Source organism: Mizuhopecten yessoensis, unplaced genomic scaffold (assembly GCF_002113885.1).
Source record: "Mizuhopecten yessoensis strain PY_sf001 unplaced genomic scaffold, ASM211388v2 scaffold10919, whole genome shotgun sequence".
NCBI classification, from domain to species: domain Eukaryota; kingdom Metazoa; phylum Mollusca; class Bivalvia; order Pectinida; family Pectinidae; genus Mizuhopecten; species Mizuhopecten yessoensis.
Window position 1 is genome coordinate 604,229 of NW_018408787.1, and position 16,375 is coordinate 620,603.

Below are 16,375 nucleotides of genomic sequence, written 5' to 3' on the forward strand. Positions count from 1 at the left end.
ACATTTTTTTCAGAATACCACCAACATTTAAAACCAATATTTTAGTATTATAAACCGTACACGAGTCCAAAACAGAGTCGATAATTACACTTCTGGTTAAGTATTCATCGTTAGAACGCGTACTGTCTGCTCTGATATGAAACGACTCATAGCAACAGCTTTGATAAATACATTTTAGTTTTTATGGGGCTAACAAATTAAGTTGATACAACTGTCACCATATCGTGTGTATAGGATGCATGGAAGAAATGTTAGGTAACGGTGGGATTGATGTTACGTCATACATGTATTTGAATTCATCTGCTTTGAAACAAACCTTGCTAGGTTTTAATGATAGATCATACCCCCAACAGGAAAAAAAAAACTGTCTCACAAGTTGTAAACAGTTTTTCCTTTGTAGGCTGGTACAAAGTATTTTTACTACGTTGTCCTTTGGACAATTATACGCTGCACAATAGGTGCCTTCAGGTCAATACTGAACACGTTTAACGAACAGGACAATTACATAGAACGCGGGATGTGCGTGTAGTCAATACAAATACTGATAGTTCACTCCTTGTATTTGCTCAACGTAGCCGTGACACACACACATACCAGTAGTACCATATCCTACAACACCGGTACATGGCGTAAGTAAAATAGGAATATCTATTCAACACGTGTACAGCTTTCAATACCGTTCCTGCCAGTCTACAGCGAATATGAACGGTATGTTTTCTTGATTTAATCGAACCATGTTTATTTTCTTTAGAATGTAAAATTTAGATAACAATAGTTATTTGTTTATTGAGAGATCGTAGACAGTGTATTGGTAAGAGTTACAGATATTCGCAGCTAGGCGATTTGGTGTCGGAAATCGAAGGTTCGCGGCCGGGACCGCGCACAAGCCAAAACTTGTCTTCCATTGACGATTGTGTTTCTTTGTTGAAATTTTAATTATAAACGCTTTAAATAATTTTCAATACTGTATGCTGATCTAATGGTTTGCCATAGCGGAATAGAAATGACATTGGCGTGTCCAGATGACGCTGAAATTTATTTCAATATGTCCTCTTCAGATCACACGTTAAGATCAGCTAGCGAACGTGACTTATGAAGATATTTTTGTTTTTCATTGTGAAAAACACAAATCATTGGACAAAATCGCTTAAAAGTACGAATTAATACTGAGACTATTACTGAAATACATCACTTTATAACAAACCTCCGTTCATGTTAACTCAACTCAATTTAAGGCACATAGCATTCCCATATACTAAACATATACTTTATGTTATTTGTGTACATTCTTCCCGTCTTAACTTGAATGTGATAAAAACAATCCACACAAAGAAAACTTGCACACACTCCTGTAAACTGACACGAATCGGGGACCAAACTCGACACGCCGGCCTTTAAATAAAATAGCCATGACCTTATAACCACTGTTATTACAACAAGGTGGGCTTCACGAGTCGTTAATGTACTAACTACTATTTCTTATTAACACATTATATTTGAGGTTTATATTGTTAGTTGTTTTTTCGATTTTGTGATCCCGTTTTAGAGTTTAGTTTTAATCGTGATATTTTTGAAATATTCAACACGAAGGATGATCATTGTAGTTCGGGGTTTTTCTTTCCTATTTCTCATCCGGTCCTTCTGTTCTATGATATGCACTATATTATATACATTTGAGGGTTATTCATATTGATTTACATACGGCAAATACGACAGTGAATGTTGAGTTTGTAGTGAGAATATATTGATTGTACATGCACTTTGTCCAATAATTTTGACGAAAACAATCAAATATACCACACAGAATTAAACTGGTTAGTTAGACATAAGACGACTGTCACCTGACGTCAAAACGGAATAAAATTGATCGAAAAAAGCATTAATACAAATCTAAAGAATGCAAAAGTGATGCAATAAGTTCAAATAATTATATATTTGTTTCAAACATAAATACAATGTAGAATATATTAATGAAAATGTAAAAAAGTCATATTAATAAATAAATAAAATAGACCAAAAGAAGGTAGTTTGCTTGGGACAAAACAAGAAAATAAAATAAGCAGACTTCGGCTAAAATTAAATAAGAATTTTAAGACATTCCTAATGTGTGTCATTAACAAATCATGTTTGGAATTGAGTTCAACGTTTCATTCCCGAGCTTATTCTGGGAGAGATGCCAGGGTTAGCGTGGCCCGGGCTCATCCCTCTTACATAATGTAACCGCACGCAGGAGTCCTCCCTTCATTCACTCTTTATTTTTTTCATTTCTTCTTTCACACTCCAATTCATTCATTCTGTATAATAATGATAATATTAACTTGATCGAAATGATGTAGTACATTACATAAACCATTCCTTTTATTCATATTCAAATATTGACAGAACATTCATATTAAAAAAATCATTTATATGCCAAAAATCCTGCTTTATTGGTTTGGGATTGCTATATTTGTCTCAAATTTCGACCAGATAAACCGAATTTACGAATAATTTGGAATAACCCCAAAATATTGTATGGGGAAATATTTTGTTATACCAACATGAATGTACCTACCAATTTAAACCTAAATACTGTACACGGACAAAAAAAAACACCAGCGTACATTCTATATACAGTACATAGACAAAAAAACACAGTGTACAATCATGTGAAATTTTACTTTATACATGTACAATGTATTCATACATAAAGTAAACACACATTTGCATACACACATCCCACAAACCCACACACATACACACATACACACACATACACACATACATACATACACAAACATACACACATACGCACACATACACACATACACACATACACACACACATACACACACACACACATGCACACACATACACACACATACACACACATACACACATACACACACATACACACACATACACACATACACACATAGACACACATACACACACATACACACATACACACACATACACACACACTTGCATCCATGCCACAGCATATACATTGTAAACATTTTTGATATTAAGACGTTATCATATGCTTACATTTGCATGGCATTGTCACTATATAGCCTCTTTGAAAGCTGTGTCGTTGATGGGACTTGAATTACCATGCAACACGGGACACTATTCTTAGCGTATTAATACAACACTGACCGGAACTACAATATCCAATGTAAATAAACATGATGGCTGCTGAAATATCGCTGGTCATTATGAGACTTGACAATGTCATTGTAAATTTATGTGCAAAATAAAAAAAATTAAAAAAAATACTTGTATTGCAACAAAAACAAGACCAAGGTCTGCAATATCGTACAAAATACACATCGGTTGAAATCCCCAATGCCGGCAATGGAAAAATTTTTTTTTTTTTTAATACAAACTTTAATCCCGCAGCATTTTGATATTCTCATTTTCATAGATCTTTGACATATGCATATGCTAATATTCAGTGGTTGTTGGAGGCTGCCAGGGTTGAGGAGCCCTGGGATCAGCCCCCCGAACAATAAAGTGTCCACTCGCAGGTGGTCTTTCACTATTCGTACACCTTACATTCAATAGCTATGTTTTTACATGCGTTATATATAAATATACATTTTATATACTTATATTAAGTTTGTAGGTTGTCCCCGCGCATGCATGTATCAGTCACCCCAAAACTGTATCCGTCTGCGTCATGTCCCTGTAAAGTCTTTTACTTTGCACCCGGACAATAATGGGGACGTCCATTACCTACATGCACGCGGTATATTACTGTTTTTTGATTACAATTATTTTTAACAATACAAAAAAGTAAAGACTCATTTTGTTTATCCAATGATAGTATTCGATTAACAATTTCTAATCAAGTCGGTATGTATATAATTCACTTTTAATGCCTATGATTGAAAGAACCCCACTAATTTCACTCGTCCACTTTCATACATCCGTAAAGTTTGTAATGACTTACATTGTATAGGCATTTGATCTAGGTATTTGTACATGTAAGTGACATAAAAAAAGTTACACATATATTCCGGAAAATTTGTCCAGATTATTTTATAGTTTTATAGTTGTGTCTAACCATGTGCATGTACTATTCAGGTGTTGGACAGGATTTATATTATTCCGAATTGGGCAAGTTTTGTTCGCTTATACTTGCACTAATTAATAATGATTGTAATTGATACACAAAGTTTCTTTCATATTAGTAACAAACAGAGTTATTTATGTTGTTTACATGTACACATTTCATATGTAAACTGTTTGCACGCGTGACCCCGCGGTCAAGGTGTATACATGTGTACACCTTACTACGAGCCATATTACACACTGCGTTAGTCACCATAATAAACCATATGATTGAAAATGACAACACTTTCTTACTGACTGACTGATAGTTCCATTAGTAGAGTATATGCATGTAGGCTAATCTGTCATAAATCCTTCATAAATGTATGTAACAGTATGTTACCTACGTGCGTAAATCTGCAAACATGTTCTAACTCCCGTTTAAAAATGTTAATCGGGCTAATTTGCTTTGTTTTTTGTTCGCTTATATGGTAGGTCTTAAATACCGCGAAAACTATCAAACACAAAATTATATTCGTGCAATCGTAATTTTTTTCTTGTATTTTGTATCCTAATATCAAATACCTTATCTGTCTCATATTTTTACAGATCGCTATGTTTTGAAACCCTTTATCCATTTTGTTCCAATAATTGTCAAGATATCTACCGTTGATAAAATAATGTTCAAAATCTTCTACCTCTTGCCAGACGTTACAGAGCTCTGAGTCAGCTATGGTCATTCTTTTTAACATCTGTCTAGTTGGTATTATATGATGAAATAATTTCCATTTGAATACTTTATACTTATTGTCTAATAATTTACTGAAAACAAATTGTAGCATCTGTTTGATTTCTATTGATCCATCTAAACCGAAATAATTTATCCATCGCACTTTGTTAATGTTTATCACATTTTTTTTTGTTGAGTAGCCAACCTATATACATCTTTATTTTTTAACTTCCCTAAGTTAAGATTGACTTAAGTTTTTTTTATCATAAACGTTGTAGTTTTCTTTATTAAAATTAACCTTGGTTTTAATCGATTCTTGCGATTGTAAAATTCCTGCCCATTTTTTTTGGAAAAGCCATTTTAACTTGTAGCATTTCACTCATCCAGTTTTGTTTGTTTGCTAATTTGTCGTCAATGTATTTTTCATTAATTCTACCATTTTTGTCAATTACATCTCGAACATAAATCATATTGCTATCGATCCAATTATTAAAGATTACTGTTTTTTCGTTGATCATAATATTTTTTTTCCCCATATGACCTTCTTTGTTACTTCAAAAAAAGTATCTCTACTATTTCTACCAGTACCCCCTACCTTTAGCCATGACTCCAATATGTTTACGTAAAAACTTGTTACATTTTTACTTAGATCTCTAATTTGCTTATTTATTTTCAAAATTCATTTTCAATATTAACATGTTTTTCCCATAATTTCCGTACATCATTTTTGGTATAATTTTCCAATTTGCTTCATCCTTGTTTGTTAATCGTTTCACCCATGCCACCCTTATGACATCTATATGTGATCTAATATCACGTATTTTTAATCCCCCATTCTCATAATTTTGTATCATGATATTTCTTTTAACTTTTTCACTTCCCTCCCATATGAAACCATATATTAAGCGTTCCAATTATTTTATTTGCTCTGCACTTATTACTTGCACACTTGCTATATATGTTATTTTTGAGATAACAAGAGTATTTATAACCACGATTTTACCGATCAGTGTTAGTTTTCTTCTTTTTTTCCAATTTTTAAGCATTGCGTCTATTGTTGTCTTTTTACTTTCCCAGTTCAAATTGGCATACACTTTATTGTTAGTTCCGAAATATATTCCTAGAGATTTTATTTTCTCTCGAGTCCATTTTATCCCTTCATAGTGCGTCGGTTTTCTTTTATTCGTGCCTAAGAAGAGTCCTTCCGTTTTATTTTTGTTTAGTTTTAAACCGGAGTGTTTACCGAATTCCTCTATTATTTCAAGTGCTAATGGTACATCAGAATACCTTAAAAATAATGTTGTATCATCCGCTAATTGTGCTATTTTTATGTCTTTTCTGTTAATTCGTATTCCTTTAACATTTATATTTTGTCGTATTTTAATCGCTAATATCTCTACTGCTATTACAAAAATTAAACAAGACAAAGGGCAGCCTTGCCTAATTCCACGTTTTATTACATGACTTTCTGTTAACCAGTTGTTGTTTTTAACGATTCCACTTATATTCGTATAAAAGGTTTAATCCAACCAATAAACGAATCACCAAAACCAATATTTTTTAAACAGCCAATCATGAAACTCCATTCGATTGTATCAAAAGCTTTGGAGAAATCCAGAAATAAGATACAAGCATCTATATTAAAGTTTTCAGCATAATCAATTATATCTTGTATCAGTCTGATATTATAGCCTATAAATCTGTTTTTAATGTATCCATTTTGATCCGTATTTACAATTTTTTCCATAACTGGTTTTAATCTTGTGGCTCATACATATGCTGCAATTTTATAGTCAATGTTTAGTAACGATATAGGTCTCCAATTTTCTAGTTTTTGTTCAGTACCTTTTTGTATATTAATGTAATTAAACCAATTTTTTGCGAGTCGCTCATTTCGCCGTTATAGTAACCTTCATTTAGGGCGTCAAGAACCATATTCCCGATTGACTTCCAAAATATTCTATAAAATTCCACCTTTAATCCATCATTTCCTGGACTTTTATTTAGTTTCATTTTATTTATTGCCGTGGAGCATTCCGCAATTGTCAATATACCTTCACATGAGACTTTATCATCTTCTGTTAATGAGTTTGGTATGGCTGTTGTTTCTAAATACTCATTCAAATGAGATATATCATGATTTGAGGTGTTATATAATGTCTTATAAAAATCGTGTATTTGTTTCGATATTTCATTTGCGTTTGTTACAATTCTCCCATTTTCACCTTCTAATATTCTAATTGCTTTTTTCTGCTGTCTACTTTTTTCTAAACCTAGAAAATAGCTTGTGTTTTTTTCTCCCTTTTCTACCCAGGCTATCCGTGACCTTATTTTGACCTCACATATCTTTCCTCCAATTCCCGTTCTAATTCTTTAGTTTTTGTTCAGTCATTGTGACATTCGGTTGATTAAGAAAAGCCAGTTTCTCTTCCATTTTCTTAATATCATTTTTTATTTTTGCGGGCATGATTTTTGCAAAATTGTATTGTCTCTTGTTTAATTTGTACCTTGCAAAAGTCCCTTTTATTTAATTGCATGATTTCGCATTCCCGTTTTGATTGTATTATCACTTTTTCAATTAAATTTTTATATGTGTAATTATTTAATTTACTACCGTTAATCTTCCAAACCCCCTTTCCTCTATTATCTCTAATTACCTTCAGTTTGAGTGATATACCTTGATGGTCGGTATATTTAATTTGGGCCGGCCTTATATCTACGCTCTGAACTGTATTAATTATATCTTTTTCTATCAGAAAGAGTTGAGTATAATAAATCTACCATTCTCATCAATTACCTTCTTTTTTACATCGATATTCAATTTATTGTTCCATATAACCGATACACCCCTGATTTTATTGTCACCAAAACTTGTTATAGCTTTAGCAAAATTGTGTATTTCATTGTTAATTACATCAACCAAATCTTCTGTAAAGTGTTTCTCATGTAGAAATGCTATATCAAATTTCTGATTTTTAAGCCATTCATATACTCTGAATCGTTTCGATTTGTTTCGAAGACCCCGAGTATTCAATGACAATACATGTATAGTATTAGGGATACCAATCATAATTGTATACATTTTTCATTATACCATCACAACACATATGGTTACATGCAATAATAATGATAAAGGCACTCAGCTCCTTTGTACAAAACTGGAGTATTTGTATCATTATACAACAATAACAAATAAAGCTATACTTATTTCTTATACTTATGAAATTACTCAGTCTATTTCTTACAAATAACTGAAGTACTGTGTCCGTCTTAAAATGTCTTATTTCATTATCGTTCTCGTTTAGAACAGTTTTGTTATACATATACGGGGTTATCACGGTTTTTACTTTGTGTTGTTCGTCCACCCAGACGACTTTTTAGATTTTTTGTACTGAGCATTGAGTTCCTCGCTTGGAGTAGGAGGAGATCGTACGTTCTTGGGGGATGGCCACGGATTGTTGGGAGTACCCGGTGTACTCGAACCAACTACTGTCGCAAACGTATCCTTAATGGACGTTTGACCTTTATCCTGCCTCTTATGTGTAGGAATGCGGCTACCTGTGCGACGTGAACCTGCTGTTTTATCGACCGGTTGCCCTCCAGATTTGCTCGCACTGCCTTTGTTGCTGTCACCAGCCGACTCGCAACCTTTGACCTCATCGGTATTTTCGATCCCGTGTACCTGGATTTCGGTGTTTATGTTTTCAATGATTGGCTCACATTCGCCTTGCTTGTGTCCCGTTTTACCACACGCCCTACATTTCCAATCATTTAGACAGGTAGAGAATGTATGTCCCTCTTCCAAGCATTTGGAGCATGTTTTCTGTGTTTCCCTTTCACTGTTTGGGTCAGGTTGTCCTCTATAGAATACTCTGGCCCTATTTTTCCCAATCTGTAGTACACGAGGAACGTGACTGTGTATCGAATTGGATTTTAGAATAACAAAGCGGTCTCCCGTTTCACAGTTGGTGAGTTTTTCATTAATTCTCAGTTTCTCACGTGTAATATTGCCGATCGTTTCAGCCTTGTTTTTTTACAAAAAACCTGTCAATTTGACCATCATCCGCTGATAAGGGAATGCCTTTTATTCTTAGTCTAACGGTGTCCTCTCCGTCGAGCCGGTTTGGGTTTGTTTTTAGTATACCCATTGTGTAACCGCGGAATGGGAACCCACCCGCCATTAGTGTGACCTTGTCGTCCAAATTGTCTAAATAAATACGCCACAAACCTCGGACGCGCTGCAGTCCAGTTATGTGGGAGCTATCTGTAACTTCCCCAATGGCCGCAATTATCTCAGCGTGTTTGATGTACTCATTTGGATTTGGCCAGTGTTCTCCAAGAAAAAGACCTTTCCTGGAAAAACACTACTGGGGGTTCACTATTTACATTGATTGTACCTGGCGCCATTTTGCCCTGACCTGCTGGGTCACCTTGGTTCAAATTTTCCACCACGTCTTTATTTGCTTCTGGCATTTTTAACAACACAACAAATGTCACTTGCTTGTTGGTTTGTTTGAAAAGTTTGATATTTTCCTTTATAATTCACATATATCCACAATATGCGTCAGTTATGGCACAAAAGTATTGAGCACCGATGTAAACGTGCCTTAGCTAGTACGTTCGGAACTCCTCCCAATGGAAACAATTTAACGCTCATGCAATTTATCAGAAATATCGTCTGTGACGCTGCACTGATCGTTACAAATGACTGAAATACACATATTCTATAGACCTACTGACACATATGTTACAGACCTACTGATATGAGTCACAGCACATAAACATTTCAGACATTTGTAACGAACCCCTGTGCTCCATTGCAAGATCACTCACTTCAAACGCTATCAGTTTCACGCGTGTCGCAGCCACGGTTTCCTCAGTTTATGTCGAATAATGAGGCTGTTATAGAATCTACCGACTGTAATCAGATTCCCATACAATCAACAAATAAAATCACGTCTGGATTCTTCACATAATGAGCAAAGAGACAAGTTCGAATTTACTTCCAAAAATAACTTCCTCGTGGAGGGCAAGGTCGGATTTACGGTGTTCACTGTATTTATCCATGCGCGAAATTTGTTCCGGGGGAAAATCGAAACAATTTCAAATCTAACTTTGTTTGCCAATCAGCACGCAACAACACGTTTCGTCTCACGGACTGACCTGTCGTAGCGATTTTTGTTGCGCAAAGCGACTTTAGTAGCCTCAGTGCCAGCAACCTTATAGGCATATTTCATCATATCCCTGAGTTTGCTGACGTACGAGGTCTTATCTGCCGCCCCTTGTTGACAAGGGTCTGTTATGTGGGGAGAATCCGGTGGAGCGACATAAGACTTCCAATCCGCTTTTTGGTGCTCCTCGGGGGTAGCAAGCATACCCAGGAGAGTGCGGTTAAATCTTTCCGCCGACCCATTTCCCATAGGATAGTAGGATGTGGTTCTGGTCTTTTGAACTCCTGCTATCTTACAGAGCTCCTTTATAACTTTGCTTTCAAAGTTTCTACCCTGATCACTATGGAGACGCTCAGGAAAGCTGAAATAGGCTATGTAATGTTCATATTGAACCTTAGCAGTTGTGTGTGCCGTCTGGTTTCGACAAGTCACCGTCTGGGCATACCTGGTAAAGTGATCAGTGATAACCAGAATATTCTCCCAACCACCATTGGACGGTTCCAATGCGAGAATGTCAATACAAACTAACTCCATGGGTCTCGTGGAATGGATTGGTACCAGTTCAGCCTGAGGCTTCACTGGGGTTTTTCGTCTTATGCACCGTCCACAGTTTCCAACTCTATTGTCTACCTCCTTTTCCAGACCTGGCAAGTAAAACCTCTGTCTAGCTAACCAAAGAGATGTCTCCTTACCTTGATGACCTACGTCATCATGGACCCCCTTTAGGGCTAATGCATGATATTGCTTTGGTAGCACAAGTTGTTTTACCTGATGACCGTCTAGAGAAGCGGTTCTGTAGAGTACACCATCATGTAGACAAAATCTGTTCCAATTCCTCATGATTTTCTACACATATGGGGACTCATCCTTAAGGTTTGTCCCTCTGGGACGAAAACCGGTTCTCTTGAGGTCTATAAACATGGCAATCTCTTTATCTACCTGATGTTGTTTTTGCCAATCTATTGTGCTCAAGCTATCGTCTGAGAGTACCTCATCACTGGCCAAATGCTAACCTTTCTCATCCTGATTAGCTATACTGTCAATCAGTGTAGCTACACCAGTTGCTGACTGGCATACTGCCTTGACAACATCAGAGTCCGAAAAAGACCCTGTAGAAGTAGGTTAAGTGGTTTGACTATTTTGGCATAGTCTTTTACAAACCGCCGATAGTATTCGCTAAATCCCCAAAACTGACGTTTGTTCAAGATCTTGCTCTCTATCTGAGAACTAAGTTTTTCCTCCCTCAAAATCATTCAGTTTCTTATCAAACTTTTTCTCTAAATTGTCTGAAGAAATAAACTGCTGGTCAGATTCAGCAGTGACTACATGCTGGTGTCCCTTTTTACTTTCTTTTTGCCCTGTATTAGTGTTGGTAGTAGAGATGTGTAGGTCTTTCTCTACTATCCGGATTTCCCTTAACAGCTCATCAAAGCTGGTTATGGTGTCATTCTTATGACGAGTTTGACTTTTAAGTTTGTCAGAACTCATGGAAGTCTAAAACTTGTGTCGCATCAAATCATTGTTAGCTGATTTAAGCATGGAACCATTCTCAACGGCTGTTTGCAGTAAGGATTCAAGTCGACAACCAAATGTAGTGGCCGATTCATTGGGTTTCTGCGACGAGTTAAAAAACCCTCCTGCATTACCATGCCATGCGTCGAGCTATCCCCAAACAATGAATCTAACTTGCTTAAAACATCTCCAGGTGTAGCTCTTTCCCCTAGAGGAATCAACATTCTCCTCACTACGTCACGAAGTGACCTTCTAATGGCTTGCACGAGGGTACTTTGAGAGACTTCTGTATCTCTGCGAAGACACCGGATCTCGAATCTCCATTCTGCATACGATACATCTCCCTTTTAAGGTGGATCTTCCCGTGAAAATTGGGGCACCTTAGGGATGTATGCTGATGAGCCGTACATACTAGTGGTTCTATTGTAGTTGTCTGGAGGCTGGGATTGACTAGTACCCACAAACCGAAATTGTTTTTGTGTACTGGCAGCTTTAGGGATGGGAGGTAACTCCTCCTCAACAGGAATTATCCTGTATTTTCCAAATTTCTCTAAAGCTTCCAGTAGCTCATCCTCAGACATAGATAGTTCAACTTCAGTTGTCTCCTCCTTTATATCTTTGGATGCTGCTCCCCCTTCTGCCATATTGATAATGAAATTAACACCTGAACTAACAAAAATAATCACCTTTAAATCAGGTATAGCGACTACCAAAGTGTTTATACATACAATAAAATCAGGAATAAGAGAAAAATACAGTGGGTGTTTACTAAATACACTGTGGGTGGGGAGACCCCTACCTACCAGTGTACAATAACAGACACACCCACAGCTATACAAAACTATATACAGTCATTAAACACTTTGGTAACAAGTCGCTTCATCCAAACTCTAGCTAAGAGAGGGTTTGGATGTATGCCGTCCTTATAAAGGGAGAAGTTAACAGTTGCTGCCCCCTTGTATAAGAGCAAATCGCACCGAAAGTTCAGTGAGTGTACACTAGACCTGGAATTCATTTCCCTTATATACTGATTGAGGATCTCAATCCTGCTCTCCAGTGCCAAATCCTGTTATACAAAAGACTCGGGATTCACATGTCCCTTAGAACAATTCAAAATCCTAATTGAATATGGAGGAATTTCCAAGAAAATAAGTTTAAGAGTAGGGAATTTGGATACAAATGAAACAAATTTGTCAATACTATTTTTTACATAGACAGAAAATTCATCATCAGTGTTATGGCGCAATCCAAATATATAATATGATAGAACCATTTCTTTCAATTATCCCAGGTAAATGTCTAACAAGCCAAAAATAACTTTGATCCAAACGAGCTCTTGCTCTACAATGAAATTCCAAACTGTGGCCAAAATTCTCAATTATATCTACATGCTTTCGCAAGGAAAACCCCTTGCTGCTAGTTAATATTTCAGAATATCAGGTTCCACGTTGGGCACCATTGTAAAGTCGCTTCACTCTTCAGTTATAACGGGCACAAGATTTGGGTTCATTGGTTTATTACATGTCCAGTATATAAACCTAAAATACAATATATTAGTATTAAAATATATGGGTCGAACTAAGTACGAAACAAACGTTTACAATAAATGCGGAACGGTGTCTATCTACACTATTTAGTTCTACTTTCGCTTTATAAGCTTCGACGTTATTATACAGATATAGTATCATATTATAGTATATTATATTGCATTATATTGCACTGTGCTAATGTACATTTACATATTTCTACTACAATGATAATGACTTACCAGAGGGCTGGAAAGGTCCGTCCTGCTCCGACGGAGCACAGTGCAGAGTGAGGTGGGAAGGTTACGGGTGCGTGTGTATATACGACACCCAGGGTGGCGTGAGTATTGGAAATACTCGTGCAATCGCATTCGCTCGACCTTACACGTATTCGTTACGAAAAACGGGTACGAAAGACAACACATAGAAGTAAACCTGCTGACCAAGTGCATCGAGTACACCCTGTTACATACGTAATAATCAACCGGCTTTGTTTGATTGTGATTTTCCTTCGCCAAGTGTTTTCTCATGATTGTGGATTCTCCAGACAACACATAATCAAAATTCTTCGATAATCTAAAACTTTCCAGAAACTACAAGACCTATATCTTTAATGTTAAAAAGTCTGATATGTCCTTTTTCAGTCATAACCGCAGCCAAAGTGAAATCGAAGACGTAATCTTGGGAGGTATCGCAGCTGGAGTTAGTTACCCGTAATTGGAACTGAGATGGGACCTGTATAAAATCTACGGTAGATCGACTGACTAGAAAACAGACTTTTTGGATGTTAGTGACGCCATGTTTCAGAGACCAACAATCAAAGTGTTTGTAGTACTTGTAATCATCGTGATTGTCCTCATGATGTAGGTATTCTGAATTATCTCCATTTAAACTAGTTTTCAGGTTATTCTTGGTACCTGTAGTGGGTAGGTAACTTTAAGTACAGAAACGTAACGTAGGTAATGTTTGTATGGAATTATGAACCACGATTCTTTGGTGAATGTTTGTATATGTATACAGGTAAGTACAGTTAGTATAGACAGGTTATGTAGGTAATGTTTGTTTGGAATTATGAACCAAGATTCTTTTCTGAATGTTTGTATATGTATACAGGTAAGTACAGTCAGTACAGACAGGAAATGTAGGTAATATTTGTAAGGTATTATGTACCGACGTGTTTTGGTGAATGTGTGTATGTGCATACAGGTAAGTACAGTCAGTACAGACAAAATGTAGGTAATGTTTGTATGGAATGATGTACCGAGGTTCTTTGGTGAATGTTTGTATATGTATACAGGTAAGTACAGACAGGTAATGTAGGTAGTGTGTGCATGGAATGATGTACCGACGTGTTTTTGTGAATGTTTGTATATGTATACAGGTAAGTACAATCAGTACAGACAGGTAATATAGGTAATGTTTGTATGGAATGATGTACCGAGGTTCTTTGGTGAATGTTTGTTTATGACTTAACTGATGGTCGAAAATAGCAAAAAAAGGATTAGGCGTCAAAATCAGAAACGTTTAACAGTCAATTTAATTGTCATTGACCAGTATTGCGAAGCATGATTTATAATTGCAAAACATGAGCATTAAGAGCGTCCTCATTCCTTTAACGTTGAAACAAACATTGACAAGTCAATTTTGGTAAGAAAAAACAACCATTTCGTTTACTCGCCTTCAATATATACAAAACAGAAAACATCCCCAGTTAAAAAGCAACTCTGAGTCAAAAGGGATTGTAACTTGAACAGCAGTGCATTAATCTTTATTATAAACATCAATATTAGAAGAAATAATCTTTTCTGTTTTGTGAATATAAATTCCACTGTATTGGTCAAGACATCTGTTTGACCTAGACTTCAATGGTTCAATAAAGCTGGGATAAGAAGAGACTGTATTTTACGATATTTATGTATAACGCATTTGTTCAGTGTCGGGAGTAAACAATGTTAACGTTCCTCTTCCAGGATACAGTATTTGACTGTCGGAAATGAACACCTCTTCACTAACATCAGACAGCTAGCGACTAACGACAACCCCGGGTAAGGTCAAGGTCACAAGTAGGTCATGTAAACTAGTAGAAAGTCTGTATGAACACATCCATTAAATACACACTCTTTCCCTCTATCTCTCCTCAAATTCTTTGAAATAATTTCACATTGTGTTCTTAGTTTAAAGGTAAATCGCTTTTTGAAGTGACTGATTCTGATTGATCGAATATTGGCGATAGGAATATATTGCCCAGTCTTATTGTTTTCTACTTTATCTCTGCTGTTTTAGAATTATTATCCTCTTTTTATTCCGATAAGAATAAACAACACTAACTTTTCATGCAAAAAAAAGTATCTTGCAAGAGGAAGTATATTTCATAGCAAAAAAGGGCGTGGTTGGTAATACAAGATCAAGTACGTAAACTGCACTGCTGCACGGATTTACAGTCACTGTTCCGGCGTACTTTTTAGTAGCTCTTTGTATATCTCATTTTGTCGTAAGGAATTCGAATAATACAAAATAAACACATCACGTATGCATTGCCATTGTTCATTTAAAGGCGTTTATTTATTTATATATTTATTTTTACTTCGACAGGCACAATGCTTCAGCGATCTCGCGAAGAAAACATATTCCCGAAAGAAGAACTAGCACTGCAAATACTTTTGTTTCGTCTGTGAAAACCAAAAAAATACATTTTCAACACACGAATGTCATCAAGACAGCATTAAAAACGCCAATGGCGGCAATTTCCAGAAACATCCTGGATCGTTATTCCGAATATCGTCAGATACAGCAAGTTGCTGATTTCGGAGAACTTTATGATCCTCGGTTTTGTGTGGTTGAGCTAGAGGTGGACAGGAAAACAAAGACATTCACAGCAGGTACAGAACTCAGAGTGAGAGTACACCTCTATAATGGTTACAACCAGTCTCTGACTCAGGGAGGCGACTTGCTCAACATCTGGCTGAGAAATACGGACGGAAGTTCTTCTGTGGCTGGTTATGTAGTTGATCATATGAACGGGACCTATACAGGTCACGTGATGGCGTTTTGGGCGGGAAATTTATGTGTGAAAGTGTCCGTCACCAACACAAAGGAGGGGATCGGTTTATATACAAATTACGTGAATGTTCATGGTTCTTATAAGTTTATAAATGCCACATTCTCGGAGAAGAAGAAAAGTGAAATGACACAATGTGCACCAACAATGTCTGATTGGTTGAAGAAAACATACGGAGGATTCTGTGATTTAACACACGAGAATTATAACATCTCTTTATTCTGTGGGAAGCCAAAATCTGTTTCATGTAGGAACTGGGTAAAGTACGGCTGGGACGATTCTCTGTATTACGACGACTACACAAGGGATATACTCAGGTAAATAAAATAAAATATGATTA

The 16,375-nt window shown here is 36.3% G+C and overlaps 1 protein-coding gene across 2 annotated transcripts in view; it reads left to right on the top strand.

Moving 5' to 3' along the window:
• The first annotated feature begins 575 nt into the window (after positions 1–575).
• LOC110463644 (NXPE family member 4-like) overlaps positions 576–16,375 on the top strand; it is a 53,678-nt gene continuing 37,878 nt past the window's right edge. Inside the window, exons 1-4 of one of the 2 annotated variants that reach the window (XM_021518429.1) lie at positions 576–629; positions 13,622–13,840; positions 14,948–15,022; positions 15,570–16,352. In XM_021518429.1, the coding sequence (XP_021374104.1) occupies positions 13,776–13,840; positions 14,948–15,022; positions 15,570–16,352 (923 nt within the window). In that variant the 5' untranslated portion in view covers positions 576–629; positions 13,622–13,775. Of the gene's footprint in view, positions 709–13,621; positions 13,841–14,947; positions 15,023–15,569; positions 16,353–16,375 lie in introns of both variants that reach the window. The other variant, XM_021518428.1, reaches the window with a different exon arrangement.